This window comes from Mya arenaria, chromosome 12 (assembly GCF_026914265.1).
Source record: "Mya arenaria isolate MELC-2E11 chromosome 12, ASM2691426v1".
Lineage (NCBI taxonomy): Eukaryota > Metazoa > Mollusca > Bivalvia > Myida > Myidae > Mya > Mya arenaria.
The window spans coordinates 41,021,846-41,045,272 of NC_069133.1; the positions used below are offsets into that span (position 1 = coordinate 41,021,846).

The 23,427-nt window shown below is 33.2% G+C and overlaps 1 protein-coding gene across 14 annotated transcripts in view; it reads left to right on the plus strand.

Annotated features, from left to right (window-relative positions):
* Positions 1 to 5,136: 5,136 nt before the first annotated feature.
* LOC128211207 (cilia- and flagella-associated protein 46-like) overlaps positions 5,137 to 23,427 on the plus strand; it is a 76,605-nt gene continuing 58,314 nt past the window's right edge. For 9 of the 14 annotated variants that reach the window (XM_052915705.1, XM_052915713.1, XM_052915714.1 and 6 more), the window contains exons 1-13: positions 5,137 to 5,260; positions 5,939 to 6,072; positions 7,108 to 7,301; positions 7,930 to 8,094; positions 8,856 to 8,979; positions 9,446 to 9,540; positions 10,424 to 10,558; positions 11,710 to 11,895; positions 17,520 to 17,600; positions 20,352 to 20,451; positions 20,863 to 20,961; positions 21,447 to 21,637; positions 22,141 to 22,237. In XM_052915705.1, coding sequence (XP_052771665.1) covers positions 5,212 to 5,260; positions 5,939 to 6,072; positions 7,108 to 7,301; positions 7,930 to 8,094; positions 8,856 to 8,979; positions 9,446 to 9,540; positions 10,424 to 10,558; positions 11,710 to 11,895; positions 17,520 to 17,600; positions 20,352 to 20,451; positions 20,863 to 20,961; positions 21,447 to 21,637; positions 22,141 to 22,237 — 1,650 coding nt within the window. In that variant the 5' untranslated portion in view covers positions 5,137 to 5,211. Of the gene's footprint in view, positions 5,261 to 5,938; positions 6,073 to 7,107; positions 7,302 to 7,929; positions 8,095 to 8,855; positions 8,980 to 9,445; positions 9,541 to 10,423; positions 10,559 to 11,709; positions 11,896 to 12,759; positions 12,811 to 15,038; positions 15,069 to 15,958; positions 15,977 to 17,519; positions 17,601 to 20,351; positions 20,452 to 20,862; positions 20,962 to 21,446; positions 21,638 to 22,140; positions 22,238 to 23,427 lie in introns of all 14 variants that reach the window. The other 5 variants (XM_052915715.1, XM_052915718.1, XM_052915716.1 and 2 more) reach the window with 5 other exon arrangements.

A 23,427-nucleotide genomic window follows, 5' to 3' on the forward strand; every position in this document is an offset into this window, starting at 1 on the left:
GGTGATAAAGGAGGTGAAGGTGATTATGCTGCTGGTGGTGATGGTGATTGAGGTGGAGGGGATGGTGGAGTTGAAAGGGATGATGGTGATGGTGATTGTGATTCATTTGCAGTTGGAAATGGTGATTTAGGTGGAGGCGATGATGGTGATGGAAGTGATGGTGATGGAGGTGGTGGTGATTGTGTTGGAGGTGATGGTGGAGGTGGAGGTGATGATGCTGGTGGTGGTGATGGTGATTGTAATTGGGGTGGAGATGGTAATTATGTTTATGGTGCAGATGATGATGGTGGTGGTAGTGATGGTGATAGTGATTGAGGTTGAGGTGATGGAGGTGGAGGTGATTGTGATGGAAGTAGAGATGGTGGAGGAGGAGGTAATGTTTCTGGTAGTGGTGATTGGGATGGCGATTAAGGTGTAGGTGATGGTGGAGGTGGAGGTGATGATGGTGGTGGTGATGGTGATTGATGTGCAGTTGGAAAGGGTTGAGGTGATGGAGGTGAAGGCGATGGAAGTGGTGGTAATGGAGGTGATGGTGGATGTAATGGTGGAGATGGAGGTGACGATTGTGATGGTAATGGAGGAGGAGGTGGTGGTGATGGGGTGGAGGTGATGGTCGGGGTGGAAGTAATGATGTTTGTTTTGGTGAAGGTGATGGTAATTGAAGTGGAGGTGATGGAGGTGGAGGTGATGATGGTGGTGGTGGTGATGGTGATTGTTGTGGAGGAGAAGTTGGAAATGGTGGTGATGGTGGAGGTGATGATGCTGGTTGTGATGGTAATTAAGGTGGACGTGATGATGGTGGTGAGGGTGATGGAGGTGGTGATGTTGATGGTGATGGTTATGTATATGTAGGTGATGGTGATGGTGATGGAGGTTGTGGTGATGGTGATTGATGTGGTGTAGGTGGTGATAGAGGTGATAATGATGATGGTGATTGATGTGGTGGTGATGGAGGTGATGGTGATTGATGTGATGTAGGTGATGGTGATGGTGATGGAGGTGATGGTGGTAATGATGGTGATGATGATGATGATGATGGTGGTGGTGATAAAAATTGTGGTGATGATGGTTGAGATGATGATGGGGTGTTGGTGGTAACGTTGGTGATGAAAGTGGTATATAATTTTAGCCTCAAGAAGAAAACACAGACCAGGCTTTGGCATTAAAGAGCGCTTTTGGAGTTGGCCATGCTGATGACACAAAGGGTGACACCTCGCTGATGACACAAAGGGTGACACCTCTCTGATGACACAAAGTGTGACACCTTGCAGATGACACATTATGGCCTGATGTCTCCCTGGATCAGGTAGGTGTGAATCATTTATGAAATTTTATCATGGTAATACAAAGATATTGGTAAATAGTGATAAGAAAAAGTGTTTCAAGTATAATATGGGCAATCATATCATGGAAAGAGAATAATTGGTATTTTATGATGATAAGAGCAATATTTTTATTGGAATACATTGGAAGAAAAGTTCACCTTTTTGTGGACCTTAATTAAAATAATTAATAATAGTTTTTTTCTTTTCTTTTTTCTTTCAGTGAAATTAATGGATGCCGTTTCACGGGAAACACTATGAAAACGAAAATTCAGGACTTGTGTTTATTGACAAGACAATTTTACATTGATGTTCATGTGACATTCTCATGTTGATTTCATATCCTTCTGAAGATAATGTGAAATAATTATATTGATTTAACATTCTTACATTGTTGTGGCAAATATATATTGTTGATATTAATGTGACATTCTTATATAAATGTGACATCTTTATATTGATGTGCCATTCTTATGTTTATGTGACATTCTTATATTGATGTGACATTTTTATATTGTTGTTGCATTCTTATAGTGATGTGTGTTCTGTATGATGTGGAGTTCTTTATTGGTTTGACATTCTTATATTGATGTGACAAATTTATATTGTTGATATTAATGTGACATTCTTATATTAATGTGACATCTTTATATTGATGTGGCATTCTTAAGTTGATGTGACATTCTTATATTGATGTGAGTCATTTTTATAATGATGTAGCATTCTTAAGTTCTCTTTACATCTTTTTTTGTATTGCAAATGGTATAATTTATAAAATATTGTATGTGCATCATAAAGTTAACCCAGACAAATGAATGAGGCTCGACATTTATACTTTGTGAGCGGACACTTGGCAAATGAGCACAGGTTTCCAGAGTTAACCGTCTCTGGTTTTGCCTGGCTGGTCGGTAGAGCAGCTCAGGACTTTGCAGCCAGTGTGTGCTTATGTGTTTATAGTGTGCTTGTTTTACATTTTACATCTTGACATGTGCACAGTTGAGGACTTTTGTAGCTAATGTTTCTTTGTCGGCTGCACTTCATCTCTTAATAATCTACTTGTCTGGTATTGTATTTATGTATTGTTGTTTTAAGTTTAAAGAAATAAACCAAAGACTGTAAATTTGACTTCTAATTCATTATTTAGAAAATTATTGAATATCATACTAATAATCAAATAGGGTTATAACTACTGCGTTTCAATCCAGTGTATTCGACACAAGTATTTTTTTAAATTCAGATTTTACGAGGCTGCCAGTTTGGATAATTTTAAGTTAAAACTTTTGCAAGACTCTAGTATTTAAGTGTAAGAAAAACATGTAGTAATTTATTTATATCTATGTATGGCATTTGGTTCCTTCCGCTCCGATATAAGTTCTGAGAAAGATTTTCTGGCTTGAAGCCCTGTTTGTTGACTGTAAAAGTAGAGGTATTTAATATATCAATATTTGAAGTAAAAAAAAATATTACGGCAGAATTTGAAGGTGTTTTTGATATTAAACTTACATGTATTACATGTCACAATTGTTTTTGTTTGAACTTAATAAATGTTAAAATTGTTATGTTTTTGTTTGAACTTTATAAATGATAAAATTGTTATGTTTTTGTTTGAACTTAATAAATGATAAAAATTGTTATGTTTGTTTTGCTTATTTCTTCGATGACTAAAGATCTAACTATATATTATTTCAGTTTTGGGTAGAACTGTAAATTATGAAGTATCTTCAAGTATCGAGTAAGATCCAAATGTCACTTCAGGTTACCCAGATGTTTGCTTGAATGAATTGATTGAAACTTGGAACATTATCACCTTTTTTATATATAATACAACCTACTCAAAAACAACTTGAAGCAATTCAAATACTTGCTGACCAATATTCTTAAATAAGTTTAATTGGTGTAGGAGCAAAACTTTTGGGGCTACATGCGACCAAAACAATTGGTATGTGATGGATGGGATGTGATATGACGTAATTACAACTCCTAAACATGTTGATCTGGTGGTTTACAAAATCATCTTGCCATATGTGACGTTTCTAGTGACCGCCCCAATAGAACTGTGGTTGTGAATTCACTTATGATGCAGATAATCATTGCTTACTTTAAACATTGCTTTCAGAACTTGCAATCAACAAATACACTTTATCAGGGCTTCACGGAGTGTGTCACAATTATGACCATGGAACCCCAGTGTATCTAACATTGCAAACTATTCATAACCGTACACTGTTTCATTAGATTTAGCAGGAAACCCAATCACGGCAAGCTTTGCCTAGGAACAAAGTATAATGTTCAGGTCAGCAAAGAAACAATGACATCTACAAAGTGATGATTTATAACACAGTGGATTGCAATATCTCATCCCTCACACAACGAGGGGAATGTCTGACATTTGAAAAGCCAGAAATTATAACACAGATCGAGGGTTTTCCCTGTTAAACTGAACCTCTTGGCAGAATACCGACCACCGGTATGGCTGATATTGTACAATATCTTGGAAGGGGCACAATATAGGTTGATTTAATTTTTTTTATATATCATAGATATTTTGGCGCTTTTTAAAACTACAATATTTGTGGCCAAGTAGCAAATAATTGAATGAAGTCAATATTTATAATGGCAAATACATTTTTAACTGTAAACAAATCAAAATGCTTTTTTGTATTCATCTTAAGTCAAGAATTTAAACATTATTATGCATTAAAAAAAAAAAAAAAAAAAACAACAACAAAAACACAACTTTGCATCACCATATTTTATGATGTAATATATTGTGCCCCTTTAATTTTTTTCATCTTTTTGAACATTGGGCCAGGCCCTTAAAATTGTTGATATCAAAACTATATGGGCACCCCAGGGGCAAAACTATATGGGCACCCAGGGGCAAAACTGTATGGGCACCCCAGGGGCAAAACTATATGGGCACCCCAGGGGCAAAATTGTTTGGGCACCCCAGGGGCAAAACTATATGGGCAACCCAGGGGCAAAACTGTTTGGGCACCCCAGGGGCAAAACTGTATGGGCAACCCAGGGGCAAAACTATATGGGCACCCCAGGGGCAAAACTATATGGGCAACCCAGGAGCAAAACTGTTTGGGCAACCCAGGGGCAAAACTATATGGGCACCCCAGGGGCTAAAATATATATGGGCACCCCAGGGGCTAAAATGTATGGGCACCCAGGGGCAAAACTATATGGGCACCCCAGGGGCAAAACTATATAGGCACCCCAGGGGCAAAACTATATGGGCACCCCAGGGGAAAAACTATATGGGCACCCCAGGGGCAAAACTGTATGGGCACCCCAGGGGAAAAACTATATGGGCATCCCAGAGGCATAACATAAACTGATACTATCTTATGATTCTAATGTCATATTTGTGTTATTTTGCTACATGTTTTTAATAATCGATTTCAGCCAGTTTAAAGCTGCACTTTCACAGACTGAAAGTTTCTGACTGACAGAAATTATCCTCTGTCACACATGGGTAAACAAATAAAGAAGCATAGCATAGAACCTCTGGTAGCACTGTGCAAGTCACTTAATGACTAAGGAAGGTAACTGCTCCGTTGATTTTGGGTTGTCGATTAAGATTTAGTTGAAGTTAGCCGTTTCTATGGACTATTTTTAAGCGATTTGCAATTTTCGATCCATATAGGCATGATTATTAAATAAATAAAGAAATACACATTTCACTACAATTAACTAATTATGATAGCGATGGAAAGCCATTTTTAAAACAGATTAAATAGAATACCGTTATTTGATAAGGAACTATATTTTAGCGCATGTATACAATTATTTGGGTAATCAGTCCAAACAATATGGCGTCAATGTAAACAGGTGCTTACCAAGAATATATTTCTTAGAACATTAACGCCACATAGAAAAAATGGATACAAGTATCCGGTCGCTGTTGGTAGCTGCAGAGAAAACAGTTGGTAAGTCAGTAAAGTAATGCTTTAATATGTACAAAAAACTTGCTTTCTTCAACAATTGTCTTGATTTATTTAGAATAAAAAGAAAAGAACTTCTTAATCTTCTTCATAGACTTCAACAGATAATTAGTACCCTGTATTTTTGACAACATGACTAAGACTCTTGTTTATTTCCAATGTTTGCATATACATTTCTGCACAGTTGAGATTTAATTTACATCTATCTCTGTTTATTGGCAACTCCTCTTCCGAGTGTTACTCACTGACATGAACAATTTAATTATACATCGACAGTTGTGTAAGGTGCTACGGCAAAGACGCAACAGATCCCTTCAGAGAAAAGAATGCTCGACCCTGAAGGGGGCCGCTGGTCTTTTAATACAATATATTCTCAATCCACACAGAGCCGGGGCTTTGCTAATTTTCATAATTTATTATCATCCACTAGTAAACATACATATTATGAACATACTTCCATTTATAAAGGAATGTTATACCATGAACTTGTTTTGCCAACCAAAAAACTGTTAAAGAATCCCTCTACAATTATTTTGAATGTTGCTTTGGAATAGCTGCAGAAAGTTAATACTGAAAGTTGATACTGAAAGTGTTTTTAATTGTCCTATGCATACACACACATATATATGTACGTATATAAAATAAAAATAAATTCTTTATTAGGCCAGGAGAAAAACCCAGCTTTGCAGCAAGCTTACAGTCTTCTGAGAAATGTTGCCGAAAGTAAGCCATCAGTTGATAGTCCTGAGGCCTTCAGTCCTGACCTATACGTTCAGTGTGCGGAAATAGCATTCCAGGTTGGAATTTTTGTTTATGTTTTATAGAACTCTACATCATTTGTCAATTCAGCCATACCATAATTATGACTATACTAACCAAAATTAATATGCACTACACTTATGATGTTCAGTTCTTTTACTGTTGAATTACACAGACTTTTTCTGTGTGCAAAAAAAACTAATGTATTTAATCTATGCATGAACAAGTCTGATTTCTTGGGTATATTCAATTTTTCAATGAAAATTATCAAAAACACTGCTATTTGAAATTCAGACCTTGAACACACACACTGCATAAGTGTTACCAGCGCATGCATGTGCTAATTCCAACCACTGCCAAAAGAGTATAAAGCCTATCTGCTACATGTATTCACAAAATTCTCTGGCCACTGCAAACATACAAGTTACAGTTTTAGTATACCACCGACTAAATTGAAAAGCATTGCAGGTCTACACATACATATTGCTTTGTGTTGGGTTGTGGTCAGGATCAGTATCCCACTGTCAGAAACTTCATTTTTGTAGGGTCTTTAAATTTAGTATTCACAGTGGCCATTTTTAATGAGTCGATTAAACCTATTGACCAAAAGGTCAAAGATAAAGATCATAGTTACAGTCTTTGCCTTAATTTCTTGTCAGCATTTGTCCTTTCGGGCAAGTGATTGAAGAAAACCACTTGCCCAAAAACAGTTTTACCTGCCCAAAATAACCAATTCATGCGTAAATGTACGAAACCCAATTTTCAATATATATAATAATGTTCAATCAGGATTTGTGAATTGTTGCTGAAGAAATTATGAAAACAGACTGGGATCTAAATTTTGGATAAATGCACTTGCCCATTTGGGCAATCATCTAGGAATTTTGACTTGCCAGAAACAGTATTTACTTGTCCCGGGCTTCGGGCAACCCAGTTACGACGAAGACTGTAGTTACCTTTTCTAAAAAATGTTGGGTTCTCCCCATAGACAACAAAACCAATTCACAGAATTCCTGTGTTAAAATTAAAAGCATTGAAAATTTGATAGTAATAAATATTATTTATTTTCTCAGAATGGCCTTGTTGAGATGACAAGGGAGTGCCTGAAGATGTACTTCATGAAGCCCCCACCTGGGAACCAGTTCCTGTGTCGGGCCTACCTTGTCCAGTCCCAGCTGCTAGCGCCATCGGGAACCAACCCAGACCAGCTTGAGAAGGCTGTTATATATCTGCTCAAAGCAATCTCATTTGCAAAGGAAAATCCAAGGTGTGAAGAAAGCCATGGTTACAGTCTTTTTGATTCTTTCGTTAAAGTGTGTCTTTTTTAACTTTTTTATAAGATGTCTCAGAATATCCCTTGGTTAGTACCGTAATGTTCATCTTTTCACTTGTACTCAATAAATTCAAGAGATACACTCATCTTGAATTTCCTGGCTCATTATCCAATATCCATGGTTAACTTAAAATTTGAAATAAATTACATGCATGCAAACAAAGCTTCCACTGAAAATAATTGAGCATGAATTAGTTTTTCATGACTGTCCTTCTAAAATGGGCTATAAACTCGCACATTGTATGTTGGCATAATTTAATCTTTGTTGAACTTAGAGTTATGCTCCTTTTTAAATGGAAACACCAGCAAATGGCATACTGATTTGAGAAGAATTTGTTGTAAATTCAAGTTTAGAATGATTCAAAATTCAATAGTGTTACTAACAAGGTTTTTGCAGAATAGAACATTTTTGTCACATTTTTTAGACAATATATTATGAAGCTCTTATTTGTAGATTTGATGTTTTATCATTGAAAATAGCCTTTTCTCATGTTTTACACAAATATGTTTTTTATTAAATTGGAATGGGTGCATTAAAATATGAAACTTATTTTTCTTTCAGATACCATTTTTTAGTGTACAACGCATCAGTAATCTACTGGCAGTTTTCCCGACCGTTCCTGAAGCCAAACTTTAAACAGTATCTGGCGCGTAGTCTTCATGCTGTTGTCAAGGCCCTGGACGATATTGATGATAAAGACTATGAGTGGCGAGCACAGCTGATGATGTACGGCCATTGTGTAATTTTAGGATGAGCTAGGAAATTTTCATTACTATATCTATCAAACATTTTGATATAACAAGTTACCTGATTAATTGATTGATCTTACTACCAAATATTTGAACAATACCATTTATAGTAGATTAAAATAGTTATAAACTTATATAATTGAATAAGGTTTTTTTCTTGCTTTTCATAAAATATGCTCAGTTTTAGCTAAACTAAGTCAGTTATTGTCATAGCCTTGGTGTCATTGTTGTTGGCGTTGTCAATGTTAAAACAACCTAAACATTCTCGCAAAAATGTCAAGATATTCAAACGACTCTTGGTACACATGATGTCTGAGACAAAGTACAAATGTTTAGCAAGAAGCATTACTCAGACTTTAAAAATTGTTGAGTTTACATAATGCTTGTTGCTTGTTAGACAGATGTTCAAAATCACAGGACTACCATAATCCTGAAATCAGGATTGAGAGCTTTTAACATTAGACCTTTGTACAGTTGTAGAGATATAAAAAGCAGTAGGAAGTAACCTTGGAAACAATTTCATAAGGGGTCTTAGCCCTCTATCCTGCTTTGGGCACGAATACTTCATTATTATAATTAAACAGATACCCAGCATTTTTCAGGATTGACAATTAAAACAAGAATAGAAACGCAAAGGCGTTTGCTCCACAGCTCACTTATCATATTAGATATGTACATTCAATAAAATTTAATACTTTTTAACTGACCTTAATTGCAATACACAATTGTTTTTACCAGAGCTCTGATAGAATGCCAACTTGACGCGGGTCGAAAGAGCGAAGCCTCAAGCATCGCAGCAGCATCTACATCTTTCATCAAGAACAATGTTCCACAATTATTTAAACAAGTTTTTGGACTCATAGTAAGTTTAGCTAACTCTATGGGTTTTACTTTAAGACTAGTTTATTTACAGAATGTACATAGTGGTTATAGGTAGGATACAGTAATCAAGTCTTAGTACTAAAGTGATTGTTAAGGTATTAATCCTAAAGTGATTGTAAAAGTCTAAGAATTAAAGTAATTGATAAAATTTTAGTACAAAAGTAATTATGAAGTGTCTTATTGAAAGTGAATGAAAAAGTCTTAATTACTAAAGTGATTGTTAATTTACCAAGATGATATTTTCTTATGTAGGTCTATTTTAATTATAGATATTATGGATACTTACATACCTTTTAAATTGGCCTATTTTTTGTTATATTATTTTGTTAGGGTAGTATTTATATCAAGACAAGTATTTAAATTCATTTCTGTGTTTACATTCAACATACTTTTTTTCTTTTGAAGTACTCATTTTTTACGTCTAATAATCAATAATGCTCTTTCAGATCCGTAATCAGCTGATTGACACAACCAAGCTGCACAAAGACATCAAAAGTTCTCCCGAACTTGGCATCTACTACCAGATATGTAAACTAAAAGTGTGAGTATGAACAATAAGTATATTACAATAAGCTTAAAGTGTGAGTATAGACAATAAGTGTATTACAATAAACTAAAAGTGTGAGTATGAACAATAAGTATATTACAAAAAACTTAAAGTGTGAGTTTAAACAATAAGTATATTACCACAAAGTAAAAGTGTGAGTATAAACAATAAGTATATTACAATAAACTAACAGTGTGAGTATGAACAGTATGTATATTACAATAAACTAAAAGTGTGAGTATGAACAATAAGTATATTACAATAAGCTTAAAGTGTGAGTATAACCAATAAGTGTATTACAATAAACTAAAAGTGTGAGTATGAACAATAAGTATATTACAAAAAAAACTTTTAAGTGTGAGTATAAACAATAAGTATATTACCATAAAGTAAAAGTGTGAGTATAAACAATAAGTATATTACAATAAACTAAAAGTGTGAGTATGAACAGTAAGTATATTACAATAAACTAAAAGTGTGAGTATGAACAGTAAGTATATTACAATAAACTAAAAGTGTGAGTATGAACAATAAATACATTATAATAAACTAAAAGTGTGAGTATGAACAATAAGTATATTACAATAAACTAAAAGTGAAAGTATGAACAATAAAAATTATTACCTTAAACTGTAAATGTGGGTTTGAACAATAAGCATATTACAATGAACTGAAAGTGTGGGTATGAACAATAAGTATATTAGCATAAAATGAAGTTTGAATATGGTATGAACAACAGTTATATTTCCATAAACTAAAAGTGTAAGTATCAAAACATGTACTCATGGATATAAGAGCTCATCCCATTATTGCCAATCATGCAGATTCAAAACAATAGGCATGCCCTATACTTAACTCCATTATCTATTTCCCACAGGTCCCTTGAAAACAACGAACCTCGAGAGTACCACGAGGAGATTGCTCGTCTCCTAAATACGATGGGCGTAGCTCGTACAGATTCCAGAAAGAAAAAAGGCATGGCGTCGGCTGGATCTGGAACAGAGCCAGACAGGTGAGATTCCTACTATGATAGATGAGTATAATGCTCAGATAAAATTATACAATTTTCGTTAGTGGAACTCTAATCAAGGATTGGGTGTGTAATGATTATAACTAATATACATATTGTATAATTGTTCAATGACTGTGGGGTTTATAGGTTGGAGTCATGTCTTATGGTTTTGGAGTGGTGGGGTCGGGATATTTTAACAAAATTGTTGGGAGGATAGCTTGAATTTATGTGAATGTTTTATAACCCTGTTTTGGGCCGTCAAGTCAAGTCAAGCAAATTTTATTTATAAGTCGGAACATTCAACAAAGTAAAACAAGCTCTGCAATGCTTTTTGAATCTGACTGTAAAAATACATAACAATGACATTTACCATATAATTTACAATATGCGAAAAGATTAAAAGTTAGCAATTAAGTCATACAGATTTCGGTGTATTGGCTGTATACGGGCTTGATACATTGTAGTTAAATCTGTTTCAATTCTTTAATTGATAATTAGTTTTTTTTAAAAAAGGGGAGCTGAACTATAGTTATTTAGTTGCACTTACTTAAATATGGTAATTTGATTTGATACCACAGTGACTTGATAAAAAAAAAACCTGGCCTGTCATGTAAATAAGCTGTATTTACCAAAAATATTGTATACCTGTATGTGTGTAGAAATTCCACGCCCAGTAGCGCAACTCATCTGGGCCGTAATTCCAATGTATCGAACGAAAGCAGTGTAAGAGAAGCTCCATTGAGTCGCCGCAATTCTTTTGTCCAGTAAGCCATACTGAGTAACCTGCCCCAATTGCATAAATAACAGTCTTCAAATTAACCTTGATGATAAACCTGACTGTGTATATGTTTAGTTTTTGACACAGTTGAACTTAAACTCACTGTTAACTGTTAAATCCACAACACTATATTATGCTAACATGTGCCATAAATTATAATTTAAGTTTGATATTTATGTTAACTATTTTTCCCACCTTGTATTTCTATTAACCGATTTCAACTCGATTTTTAAATCGATTGCTGCAATTTTTGATGCAGTACATTTCAAGAAGTAGCTGGAACAAAAGCGACAATTTTTTGAATACTTTATTACACTTTTTTACTAAAAGTTATGACACTTTTTTCAAAACTTACAAAAACTGTTGCCTGCAGCTCTCTTGGCTCATTATCACGAGAAGTCAGTGAGATGTCACTTCCCGACTCAGCAAAGGGTAGAATGGGAAAATTGAAGAACAGTGATTTACGAAGGGCGCTTATATCAGAGCGTACTAGTGAATCACTGAAATCTCCATCATCAACGAGAGACGTGAATTCACCTCGAAACTCTCGCACACCCTCGTGAGTGCCTGCAAAGTGTGTCGCTCGAAACTGCAAATACACATTATGCACAAATTCTGTTTGGCGTGTATTTAAGTGCTGACTATTCAGACAGGAAAGGGGTGTTGGGTGTAGCTGTATACATGTATCTTAAGACTGAAGGCCCAGGGAATTTTCTTTAGCTCGATGTAGAAATTTATGAGCTAGTGGACATTAATAGCAAGTTCCTACATACATGTAGCATTACATATATGGAATAGAAATTTAGGTTATGGGGCCAGAGAACCATTGATTCATTAGTTACTACATATATTCGGTGACCCTAGACAATATTGCATACTATTTGTTCAGCAGACAGATATACTTTCTGGGTGCTAGAGAACAACATACTGAGCTAGTCTTACTTCAAATTTAGTGCAAGGTCTCATAAAAATGCTACTTCAGAAAAAAATAATTTCAAGAGTTTATTTTACAGTTGGTCTCACAAATGTGACTGCTACAATTTCAACATCAATTTTAATCTAAAAGTGGTGAGAGTGGTCTAGTTGTTAAGGTGTCCGCCTCTCACCCAAGAGGCCGTTGGTTCAATCCTGTCCAGGTGTACTTTCTCTTGACCTTTCAAAGAGGACACAGTACTGGTTCTTGCCCAGGAAATGGACTCAAGAGTGATTTTATAAGCTATCAGCTTTTGTCACAATCTAGCTAAAATAAGTTAGTGTATACTAACAATAATTTAAGCTCAGAGCAAAATTCAATGGTCTTTTTTCGAATTCCGAAGCAGCATACAGGTGTACATTTATAAGAAACAGAAATAAGTGTAAGGTCGATAAAAATCGATCATGGTAACATACTGTTGTGATTATAATGCACTTGGCATTTCAACAGGGCAGCATCTGTGAAGTCAACAACAAGCTCGGAAGCAAGGCCTGTCTCTAGGTAGTCGCCTTTTAGACCTGTTGGCTATTTTTAGCTTTTTTTTCATACGCAGGCTTTCTTTGTCATCTGTATAACAACAATTCATTAATGATGGATTTTATTTTTTAAGCGGTTTGTTGAACATCATTGCAATATTTTAAGCTCATCTATTTTTTTTCAGAAATAAGTCTTAAAAGTCATTCTTTTATGGTCAAAGCTGCACTGGAAACATACTGTAAATGTATCTTACGAATGCTTTTTTGAAACAATATTTCTAAGTAGTAGTTGAGTTAAGCCAACTGGATAAATTGTGGAAAACAGATAAGTATGCAGGCCTCTATATAACATGCTCTTCATATGTATTGTTAGCTTATTTGTTTTTTGAATAAAATAGTTATTTTTATTATCAACCTTGGTGTTGTTGGAGTCGTTGGGTATAATTTGCAAAGTGCAACAACTTTAACCATACTATAACTCAAAAAGGGTTTAGGATGTTCAAATGAAACTTGGTACATATGTTGAGTAACCCCTTTTTTCACGACTGAGAGTCAACAGATGAGCATTGATGTTTGTTTTGTTGTTCTGTTGTTCTTTTATGGTTTAAAACGAAATATAAAAGCAAAAAATTGTATGATTTTGATCATAGGATTTTCTCTTTATAATAAAAATGATAAAATTATTTGTGAATTAATCATAAGTATAATAGAGTATAATATCCTTGTACAATTCAGATATGTATCAAATATGCAATCATGCATAGCAGCTAACAATTTCAAAATAATATTTGTTAAAAATTACCTTTAACTTTTATTCCCTTTCAACCATTTAACATAATAAAATGCATTGCTAAATACTGATAATATTGGTGATGGGAAGTTTTGTTTTATCCAAAGAAACATAAACTGGTTAATTTCTTTTTTAGTGGTCAACAAAATATTTGGTCCAGTATTTTGTTAGGCATATTTCTATTGTTTTACAAAACATTTATTTCAGTAAATTGGCTGTTAGCTTTTATTGATATTTATCAGGTGAAGTGGTAGATATAAACAGTGGCTGGCCCATTCAATGGGAAGTTTACACACTAAAATGTAGACCACTCAAAATGTTAATGATTGTTAGTATGTACTTACACAAAATATATTGTTTTGCAACTGTGTCGCCTCAAATCGTTTATTTTTTGGTTAGTACATCTCTAACCAGCATCTTAATTTCATCACCGAAATATGTTACAGTGATTTTCGTTGAGAAATGATTCTTTGGATAATGCAAGTTTCTAGATGTGGCTATTATATATAATTGATTTTTTTATCTTTTGCAGCTATTAATTCTTTAATTATTTATTATTCGAAGTATTAGCTTACCCATTATATCTGTTTTACATTCTGCAAAGTTAAAAGCTATGAATTATACATGTTGTATATGTAATAATTGTTTTATTTTAAAAGTGTTTTTGTATATCTTTGATATATAAAAACGAAATTGTGTTTTGCAAGTCCCATTAAAATTTTGCTCATTTTCATCAATTAACATAAGTAATAACAAGTCTTAGAAATGCTTACTAGTAGTTTTCTGATCTTGAGTTTTTCGTCAGTAGATAAATTAGTAAAATGTAATTTGTTATGTGGAAGTTCATCAAAATTTCATACTTAATAAAGTTTTTGCATATTTTACTCTGGGTTTATATTGTTATCATTAAATATTGCACAAAATATGAGTGCCTGCAGTATTGTGGTCTTTCTCGTACGCATTGATCTCCCTTGATCAGCAAATAATATATTTGACACAACGAAGGAAAAAAAGCTGAATTTCAACTTTGAATAATTTTTTATTTTTAATATAAATGCAATATCTGTTTTATATATTTATTTTAAATGAAAGACACTTCCTTTATATGCACTTGGTCACATGACTTCCTTGCCCGCTGTGATATAACTGCCCTTCAACAGGAGGTAACCATTACATGAAGTTTGTAAGCAGGTATCCAAACAACATTTGCCACCAAAAAATAATTATGCCTAATGTGACTATTAAATAACCCTTTTAGCAGTTTTGAACTTCTTTTAGTTAGACCTGTTTTACCTGCAGTGACATTGTATATTATTGATAGGCAGGAGTCCAAGTAACTTTATCAGTGTAAAAACATATTTTAACAGTGATTCTATTTTATCGGTCCAATACCTTAATAACATCAAATATAGTATTATTAAACTTTGTTCGTCAAATTTAATTTCTTGTTGATATTTTCAAAGGAAACAGAAGACTGGAAGGGAATCAGATAGGTACATTATTACCTCCCCTGTTTCGACCAAAAATTATATAGCTCTTCTCTTCTAATGAGCCACGCTTTCTTCCTAAATAGTTTACACACTCACTATTTAACGTTAACAGTTTCAAAACACTATAACCCAACTTTTTTTTATTTATCATCTTTCAGCTTGGATTTTTCTTTTTAAACATAGAACCTACTCAAATTTGAATGGACTGTTAGATGGACAATAACTATAATATTTTTTTTATTGCACATTAGTGGTCAGCATTTTATTTTGTCTAATGAGAAGGCAGTATTTCTCAAGTTTTCCAATACATTTTTTCAGTAAATTTACTGTTAAAGCACGTAAAGCGATAGGAAAGAAACAGTTGCTGGCCCAGTTAGTGTCTCGTTAACACAATATAGTGTAGACCACTCAAAATGTTAAGTTAGATGTAAATGAGGGTTGTAAATTTATTGTGAAAGGTAGTCTATTTTATAGAATGATAAACATAAAATTAGATCAATTGGAAAGATTTACGCCAGTGACTTTAAATTGTTACAATTTTTTGACAATATGCGATCATTATTTTATCGCTGAATAAAAAACAAATAAACATTGTTATTGGTGCGAAGTGATTTATGAATTGATAGATTTCATTTCGTTTATTTTGACTATGGTGGAATAAAACCTTTAACCAAATTTAATGGAAATTGTTGTGATTGTCCAAACAACATTTCATTCCACTAATGTGAAAGTAAAGTTACAAAAAAATATTCTATGGTGAATTATTACATCCTTTTTAATAATACATGACTTTGTAACATAACCATGGTTTTCTCTAACTCATTTCTTCGCTCAGTCTGTGTAGAAGACTATCTTATCAATGTAGTTTACTTTTTCTTTTTTCTTTTTTACAGTGGAGATGAAGATGACATGTAATGTTGCTCATGGATTTTTATTGTTTTAGTTTTTATTTTGCCAGTAATGCTACGCTGTTTTTCATTTCTCAGATTTTTATCATGGAATGATAAATAATTTACATTTTATTATGCCACTCAATAAAATTTCAAGGTATGTTATCCTTTCTGAATTTTTTTTTGAAATATAGTGCCATTTTTAGTAATTAAATGTTTAGTTAAGATAAGATATTAAATTAATTGTAAAGCATTTTTATTGCAGTTTTCACAATTTAGAGGTTTTGAAAATCTGGGAATTTTTTAAAGCACAGTTGCCTTAGAAATGGACAGCAAATAGTTTTGAAATTATAATGTAATTAAATTTTATGCATTTTGTTTTGTTTAAAATTTACAAATAATCTAAAAATAGATTTGAGAAAATACTATAAAACTTTTTGATTGGCTAACTGCATGGTAGTTACTAGGAAATTTAAAGTTTTTCATAATAGATTTTCTAAAAGGCCAGACTAAAAATATTCTTTGTTTCCCGTCCCACAACCCATGTAAATTGAGGTACATGTGGGGTCGGTCAGTCAACCGATAACTAGCTTTATCTGTTATGTTTATATTATTTTCCAAAATGGTTGATGAACTTAATAAATATATATATATATACATATATTTATTAATACATATATATATATTTATTATATATATATATATATATATATATATATATATATATATATATATATATATATATTTATTAAGTTCATCAACCATTTTGGAAAATAATATAAACATAACAGATAAAGCTAGTTATCGGTTGACTGACCGACCCCACATGTACCTCAATTTACATGGGTTGTGGGACGGGAAACAAAGAATATTTTTAGTCTGGCCTTTTAGAAATAGTTCATAGTATGATGATTTTGCTACCAAGATTTTTTATATCTTTTCTGTATATTTTAAGACAGTTGATGACTGTTTTATGAGTAACCAGAAATCAGATTTTCAAGAAGCAGAGATTTTATTTTTATTCAGTTCAATTCTCAATCTCAATGCTGTGTTGATTTTACTTATACTTAATTTATAGGCGAAAAAAGAAATTCAAAGATGTTGCAAATGAAAAGTATGTAAGACCTACAGTTAAAAATTTAGTATAATCTAGCCTGTAGGAAGTTTTGGCCACTTGAAAGTTTAGCTTAGTAAAAAAAGTGGCCTTTTACAAGTCAACAGTTCTAAGTTTTGAAGTGATTTAAATACAGATTTTACAAGGCAAATGCATAGTGCAAGTATTTCCAAAAATAAAATCAAAATAATGAATGCAAAGATTTTAATGGAAGTCTGTTATTCAGGCATGCAAATACCATAATAAAAATTTGAAATGATACAAGCTGAAAATAGTATTGGAGAGAAAATTGACCCCTGCAATAAATTAGATTCTTGCAGTTTTGCTATGCTTATATTTTGAGTTTTCTAGACATGTAAAAGGCCACCAGTCACAGAATTATATTATATAGTATAGCAAGCAAATCACATCTTAATTACTATAGTATCACCCATATACATCTCAAACTAGGCGCAGTCCAACAAAAGGCACTGGGCGCCGCACACCTACCCCGCTCTCAACAAAGAAGATTTCTCAAGACAGCGAGGAAATGTGAGTGTTGTCATGGTCACACACAGAGTGATTTTGATTGGTTGCTGTTTTTGATTTTCATTTACGATTGGATTATCATGTGTACCTTATTAAGGCTTTTTATGTATACATAACATGAATGCATTTATTATGGCTCTCTTGCATGAACTGCCATTAGCTGAATCCATTGTAGCCGATTCAAACTCATGTCAAGGAAAAAAGAAGCTGTAATATAATTGCTCATTGAAACAGAACTGTGTTATAACCAGATTACAAGTCATAACAATAAAACATAATTTTACTCTACTGGTTACCTTACTTTAAATTACATTGCAATACTTAACATAAATTTGCTTTATATCACATAATAAAACCTAACGTTACAATGCTCTACGTCACATAAAATACCTATGGTTCGGGTGTTCTACATTACAATACTTGAGGTTACCTTACTTGACATAACATTTCAATACTTGAGGTAACCTTACTTGACATAACATTACAATACTTGAGGTTACCTTACTTGACATAGCATTACAATACTTGAGGTAACCTTACTTGACATAACATTTCAATACTTGAGGTAACCTTACTTGACATAACATTTCAATACTTGAGGTAACCTTACTTGACATAACATTACAATACTTGAGGTTACCTTACTTGACATAACATTTCAATACTTGAGGTAACCTTACTTGACATAACATTTCAATACTTGAGGTAACCTTACTTGACATAACATTTCAATACTTGAGGTAACCTTACTTGACATAACATTACAATACTTGAGGTTACCTTACTTGACATAACATTTCAATACTTGAGGTTACCTTACTTGACATAACATTTCAATACTTGAGGTTACCTTACTTGACATAACATTACAATACTTGAGGTAACCTTACTTTACATCACGTTACTGTACTTGACGTTACCTTACTTAACATAAATTATAATTCTTGAGGTAACCTTACTTTACATCACGTTACTGTACTTGAGGTTACCTTACTTGACAAAACATTATAATTATTGTGGTTACCTTACTTGACAAAACATTATAATTCTTGAGGTAACTTTACTTTACATCACGTTACTGTACTTGACGTTACCTTACTTAACATAAATTATAATTCTTGAGGTAACCTTACTTTACATCACGTTACTGTACTTGAGGTTACCTTACTTGACAAAACATTATAATTATTGTGGTTACCTTACTTGACAAAACATTAGAAATTTTGCGGTTACCTTACTTGACATGACATTACAATGCTTGAGATTATTAAATTCTTGACGTTACCTTACTTAACATAAATTATAATTCTTGAGGTAACTTTACTTTACATCACATTACTGTACTTGAGGTTACCTTACTTAACATAACATTATAATTCTTGAGGTAACTTTACTTTACATCACATTACTGTACTTGAGGTTACCTTACTTAACATAACATTATAATTCTTGAGGTAACTTTACTTTACATCACATTACTGTACTTGAGGTTACCTTACTTAACATAACATTATAATTCTTGAGGTAACTTTACTTTACATCACATTACTGAACTTGACGTTACCTTACTTAACATAAATTATAATTCTTGAGGTAACTTTACTTTACATCACATTACTGTACTTGAGGTTACCTTACTTAACATAACATTATAATTCTTACCTTACTTTACATCACAAAACAATACTTGAGGTTACCTTTCTTAACATAACATTATAATTCTTACCTTACTTTACATAACAAAACAATACTTGAGGTTACCTTTCTTAACATAACATTATAATTCTTACCTTACTTTACATAACAAAACAATACTTGAGGTTACCTTTCTTAACATAACATTATAATTCTTGAGGTTACCTTACTTTTTATCTCATTAAATAGTTACAGTAATATTATGTTTAATCACATTACATTACCATAGTTAACCTTATGTTTTGTACTTCACATAAGACTACATACATACAGTCATGAAGTTATACCTTACCTTACATTACATTATTCAAGGTTGCACTAATTACACTGGTGTACATCACAGGTTTTGTCACCTTACATTACTTTACATAACATTATTTTATTGCATAAAATTACATAACATCATAATACATTTGAGGTAATACTGAATTACAATACATCATACATTACAATACAAACAAAGCATTAAGATATTATCACATCACATAATATCATATCACATTATTATCATATAATTTATATCACATTTCTTCATAAAAATGGCAGAAAAAATCAAACTAACACAATAACTTCTGTTGACTTAAGCTGTTCTAGCCCTGTAGGAGAAGATATTGATATTTTTTCCAAAGAAAAGTGTCCCAGGTAGGGTTAGTTTCAATGTGTCCACATTTCACAGATATATAACACTTGCAGACAATGATGTGACACAATTGCTGTAGCTCATGTAATAGAACCATGCTACTTCACTATATGTATGCTTGTATGTATTTGTCACATGATAATCTTTAACATTGTTTAAAAATTTCAGAAGATGTAGAATGATTATTACAAGCACCATTCCTGTTGTAAAATATTTGCTTGAAATGAAACCAAACTACTGTGATAAAGATATAACATAAACAATATTTTCTGTCATTATTATTTGATAATTATAGTTTATGCACAGCAATGTTAATAATCTTAAAACAAATGAAAGAGCCTTATCAATAAATAAATCCTGTTTTCTTTATATTTTGGTTTTTAAAATTGTATTTTTTATTTTTTGTCACCCATTTTCAGGCCATATCTTCTCCTGGAGTTAGGGCGGCTGAGTCTGGAACTGGACTTTCCAGACTTGGCACACGACTGTGCAGCTCACATGGCCACATGCAACATCAAGGTAAAGACACAAGTTGTACATCTCAATATAAGGAAACAAAAAACTTATTTGTACAAGATAGCGCTTGATTTGAACTCTTGAACCCGCCCCCAGGAATTTACCAAGTCAAAATATGGTCTTTTTCAAACCCCTTTTTTGTACTTAATTAATTTAAAGATGAACTACATTTGCCATTCAAAGTCCGACACAAATACATTGTTTATGTATATAGGTGAAGCCCTTTTGATAATATTTTATCTATTTAGCTGTGATGCTCATTTCAGACAAATAAAGATGCAAATCAATTAAAGAAGTGCATACACATTTACAGAAGCGTAAATTGAAAACTAAAAGTTCATAGTGACATTAAAATTAAAAGAAGGTACAACTCTCTTACTATCGCAATCTGAAAATATTTTTTTCTTATCCCAGGAGCAGGGATTTTTCCTGCAGTTGGAGTTTTTACAGTGCGACATTACTGTGAAACAGCTTGCTGGGAAACAAGAATCTCTCCATAAACAAGTGGTTGATGTGAGTACTAAAGGGACATTACTTAGAATGAAATAAGTGAATTAAACATGATTTATAACTGTAGATTTTTTAAATGTTTTGCTGAAACTCCTGACAGATACTCATGTTATATAATATTTTTATGTGACATAATGGATGTCACTGCTGTACATCTGAACATATTTTTTTGCATTATTTACCAGTCAAGACTGCAGGCTAACAAGTGCTTCAGCGAGGCCATTACTAAAGTTATACTCTTTTTGGACCCAAATGGCATCATTGCAGACTGTGTGCTACTGAATAAAATTTAGATTTGTCTATTTTTCCTGTACTATATAATCAAGGCTTCAGGCCTTTCAGCGTGTATTTAGCAGCAGCACTGCTACATTTAACACAGTACACCTAGCAGACACAAATGTATTCCAAGCTAGATGTGTGTTATCAAGGCAATATGAATTATCAAGTAATACTTGTAAACCCTTATGAATCTTGTTTTGTTTCTGTAGACAAGGCTTCAGGCCATGAAGCGTTGCAGCGAGGCCATAACAAATGCTGTGCGCCTTGCGGACCCAAATGTTATACAGGCTGGATGCGTCACTCAGTGGAATCTATGTCTCCCCCTGCTTCAGCCAAACCTTCGACACCACGTGCGGCGTCCGCTCACACAGGTTGCAGAGGCACTGGAGGATATACAGAGGTTAGATACCATGACAATGTGATAATGTTTAGCAAGACCCATAACTATGGATTTGATAATTGAGTCATGCTTATTGAAATTAAAAATATCTGACAAGCGATCGTCATCTGCTTACTCATGTTGTCTTTGTGTTTATTACTTTTAGTGTCTTTGAATTGACCAGTTGCCAGATGTCATTCAAACAATCAGTTGACCAATAATAGGGTTATATTTTGTAAATAAATATAAGCATGTGGTTGAATTACTCAATATATTAGCTAGACAACCTCTGCCAAATCTCGACAAGTTGAAAAATTGCTTTGGCAACTGGTCTATTGTTTTATACCTAATCGAAAATTATGAAGCTTAACTTGTAACAAAATGAGGCACTACTAAGTTATTGCAGCAGTGTTTTATGAAGGATTTGATACCACTTTTTGTGTTAAAAAGAGTTTTTTTTAAACACATTTGTACTTGAGTTGGTTATATCAGGTTTAGTAGCTTTGTTCCTCACAATATTACAGCCTGCTGGTTGAGTTGCGTTGCCAGGTGCACACTGAGCTCGCACGCTGTGAAGAAGATGAGGAACAGATACAGGTCGCCATGACCCATATTCGCAAGGTACGACACTCTACAGCATAGATACTTTTTGGTTATAACCAGTATGTTACTTAGGCCAAAAAAAAAATAGATGTGTTTCTGGTGGCCCGACCGACCGTATTTTTTTACCGCCGACCGTAATTTTTTTATGACCCTTCGACCCACGCCGACGATGTTCTCGGGTTCAAATGATAATTAAGACGACAACGATATTAAAATTCGTAATTGTTAGACGGCGACGACACAAACTATTCGCCGATACTTTAGCTTAGCGTCAAAATGGCGGCGTTAACGGATGATAACAATAATATCTCATCTTTTTTGATCGCTATAGAGCTTGCGGCTTGCGAACACAAGCCGGGATCAAAACAAATAAAAAAAGTCTCAACAAATGCTACTATCCGAAATATTTTTGAAGAAATCCATGGTCAAGAAAAAGGGAAAATCGACGCACAAGTTTCGGTAAGAAAAAAAACTAAATGTGTCTCGAGTCTTTGATGATTCAGTGAAACGTGAAAAGTAGTCTGCATTCTGAAGCAATGCAACTTGCAATTTGTGGGATGTTTTAGACACTCTCCTTTCATATGAACATATTATTATACATCAGCCAAGGGCGTACTTAATTCAATTGGTTTGCAGTATCCCTGTGATTCCAGCAGGTGTGCAAGTTTTGATTTTACACCTCATATTTTATCTGGATGTATAAATGAGATGAAGAACCAAAATTTTCAGTCCTGTATGACACCATATATTTATACCTACATATAGTGTTGGTTTGCTGTAACCCCCATGTAAATAAATTATATTAAAATAAATAATGTACCTAGTCAGTGGGGGAGGGGGCAGATGTGTCCGTATTCCCCTAGATTAGAATTTCCAAAATTAAGGGATCTTCTGTAATTTCTTATTAATTTTTCTGTTCTGATTTTTATTAATCATTACCAAATTATTTAAAAAAAGTATTGGTCACCATGGATGGTCTGGCATGAACAGGTTTCAGTCCATTTTCAACTTGAGACTTTAAAATACAATGTCAACTGACCAGGCATTTTTCTGTGTGTTTTATATAGTCATTGTCTTCTAGTCAATTCTTCTAGTCAGAATATTTTAAAGTTTTTAAAGAATAAACTTGTTGTTAAAATACGTTGCTTGTTTAATATGGAGTTGATTGTCTTAGATATACCTATCACTCACAGCTATACAATTGACTG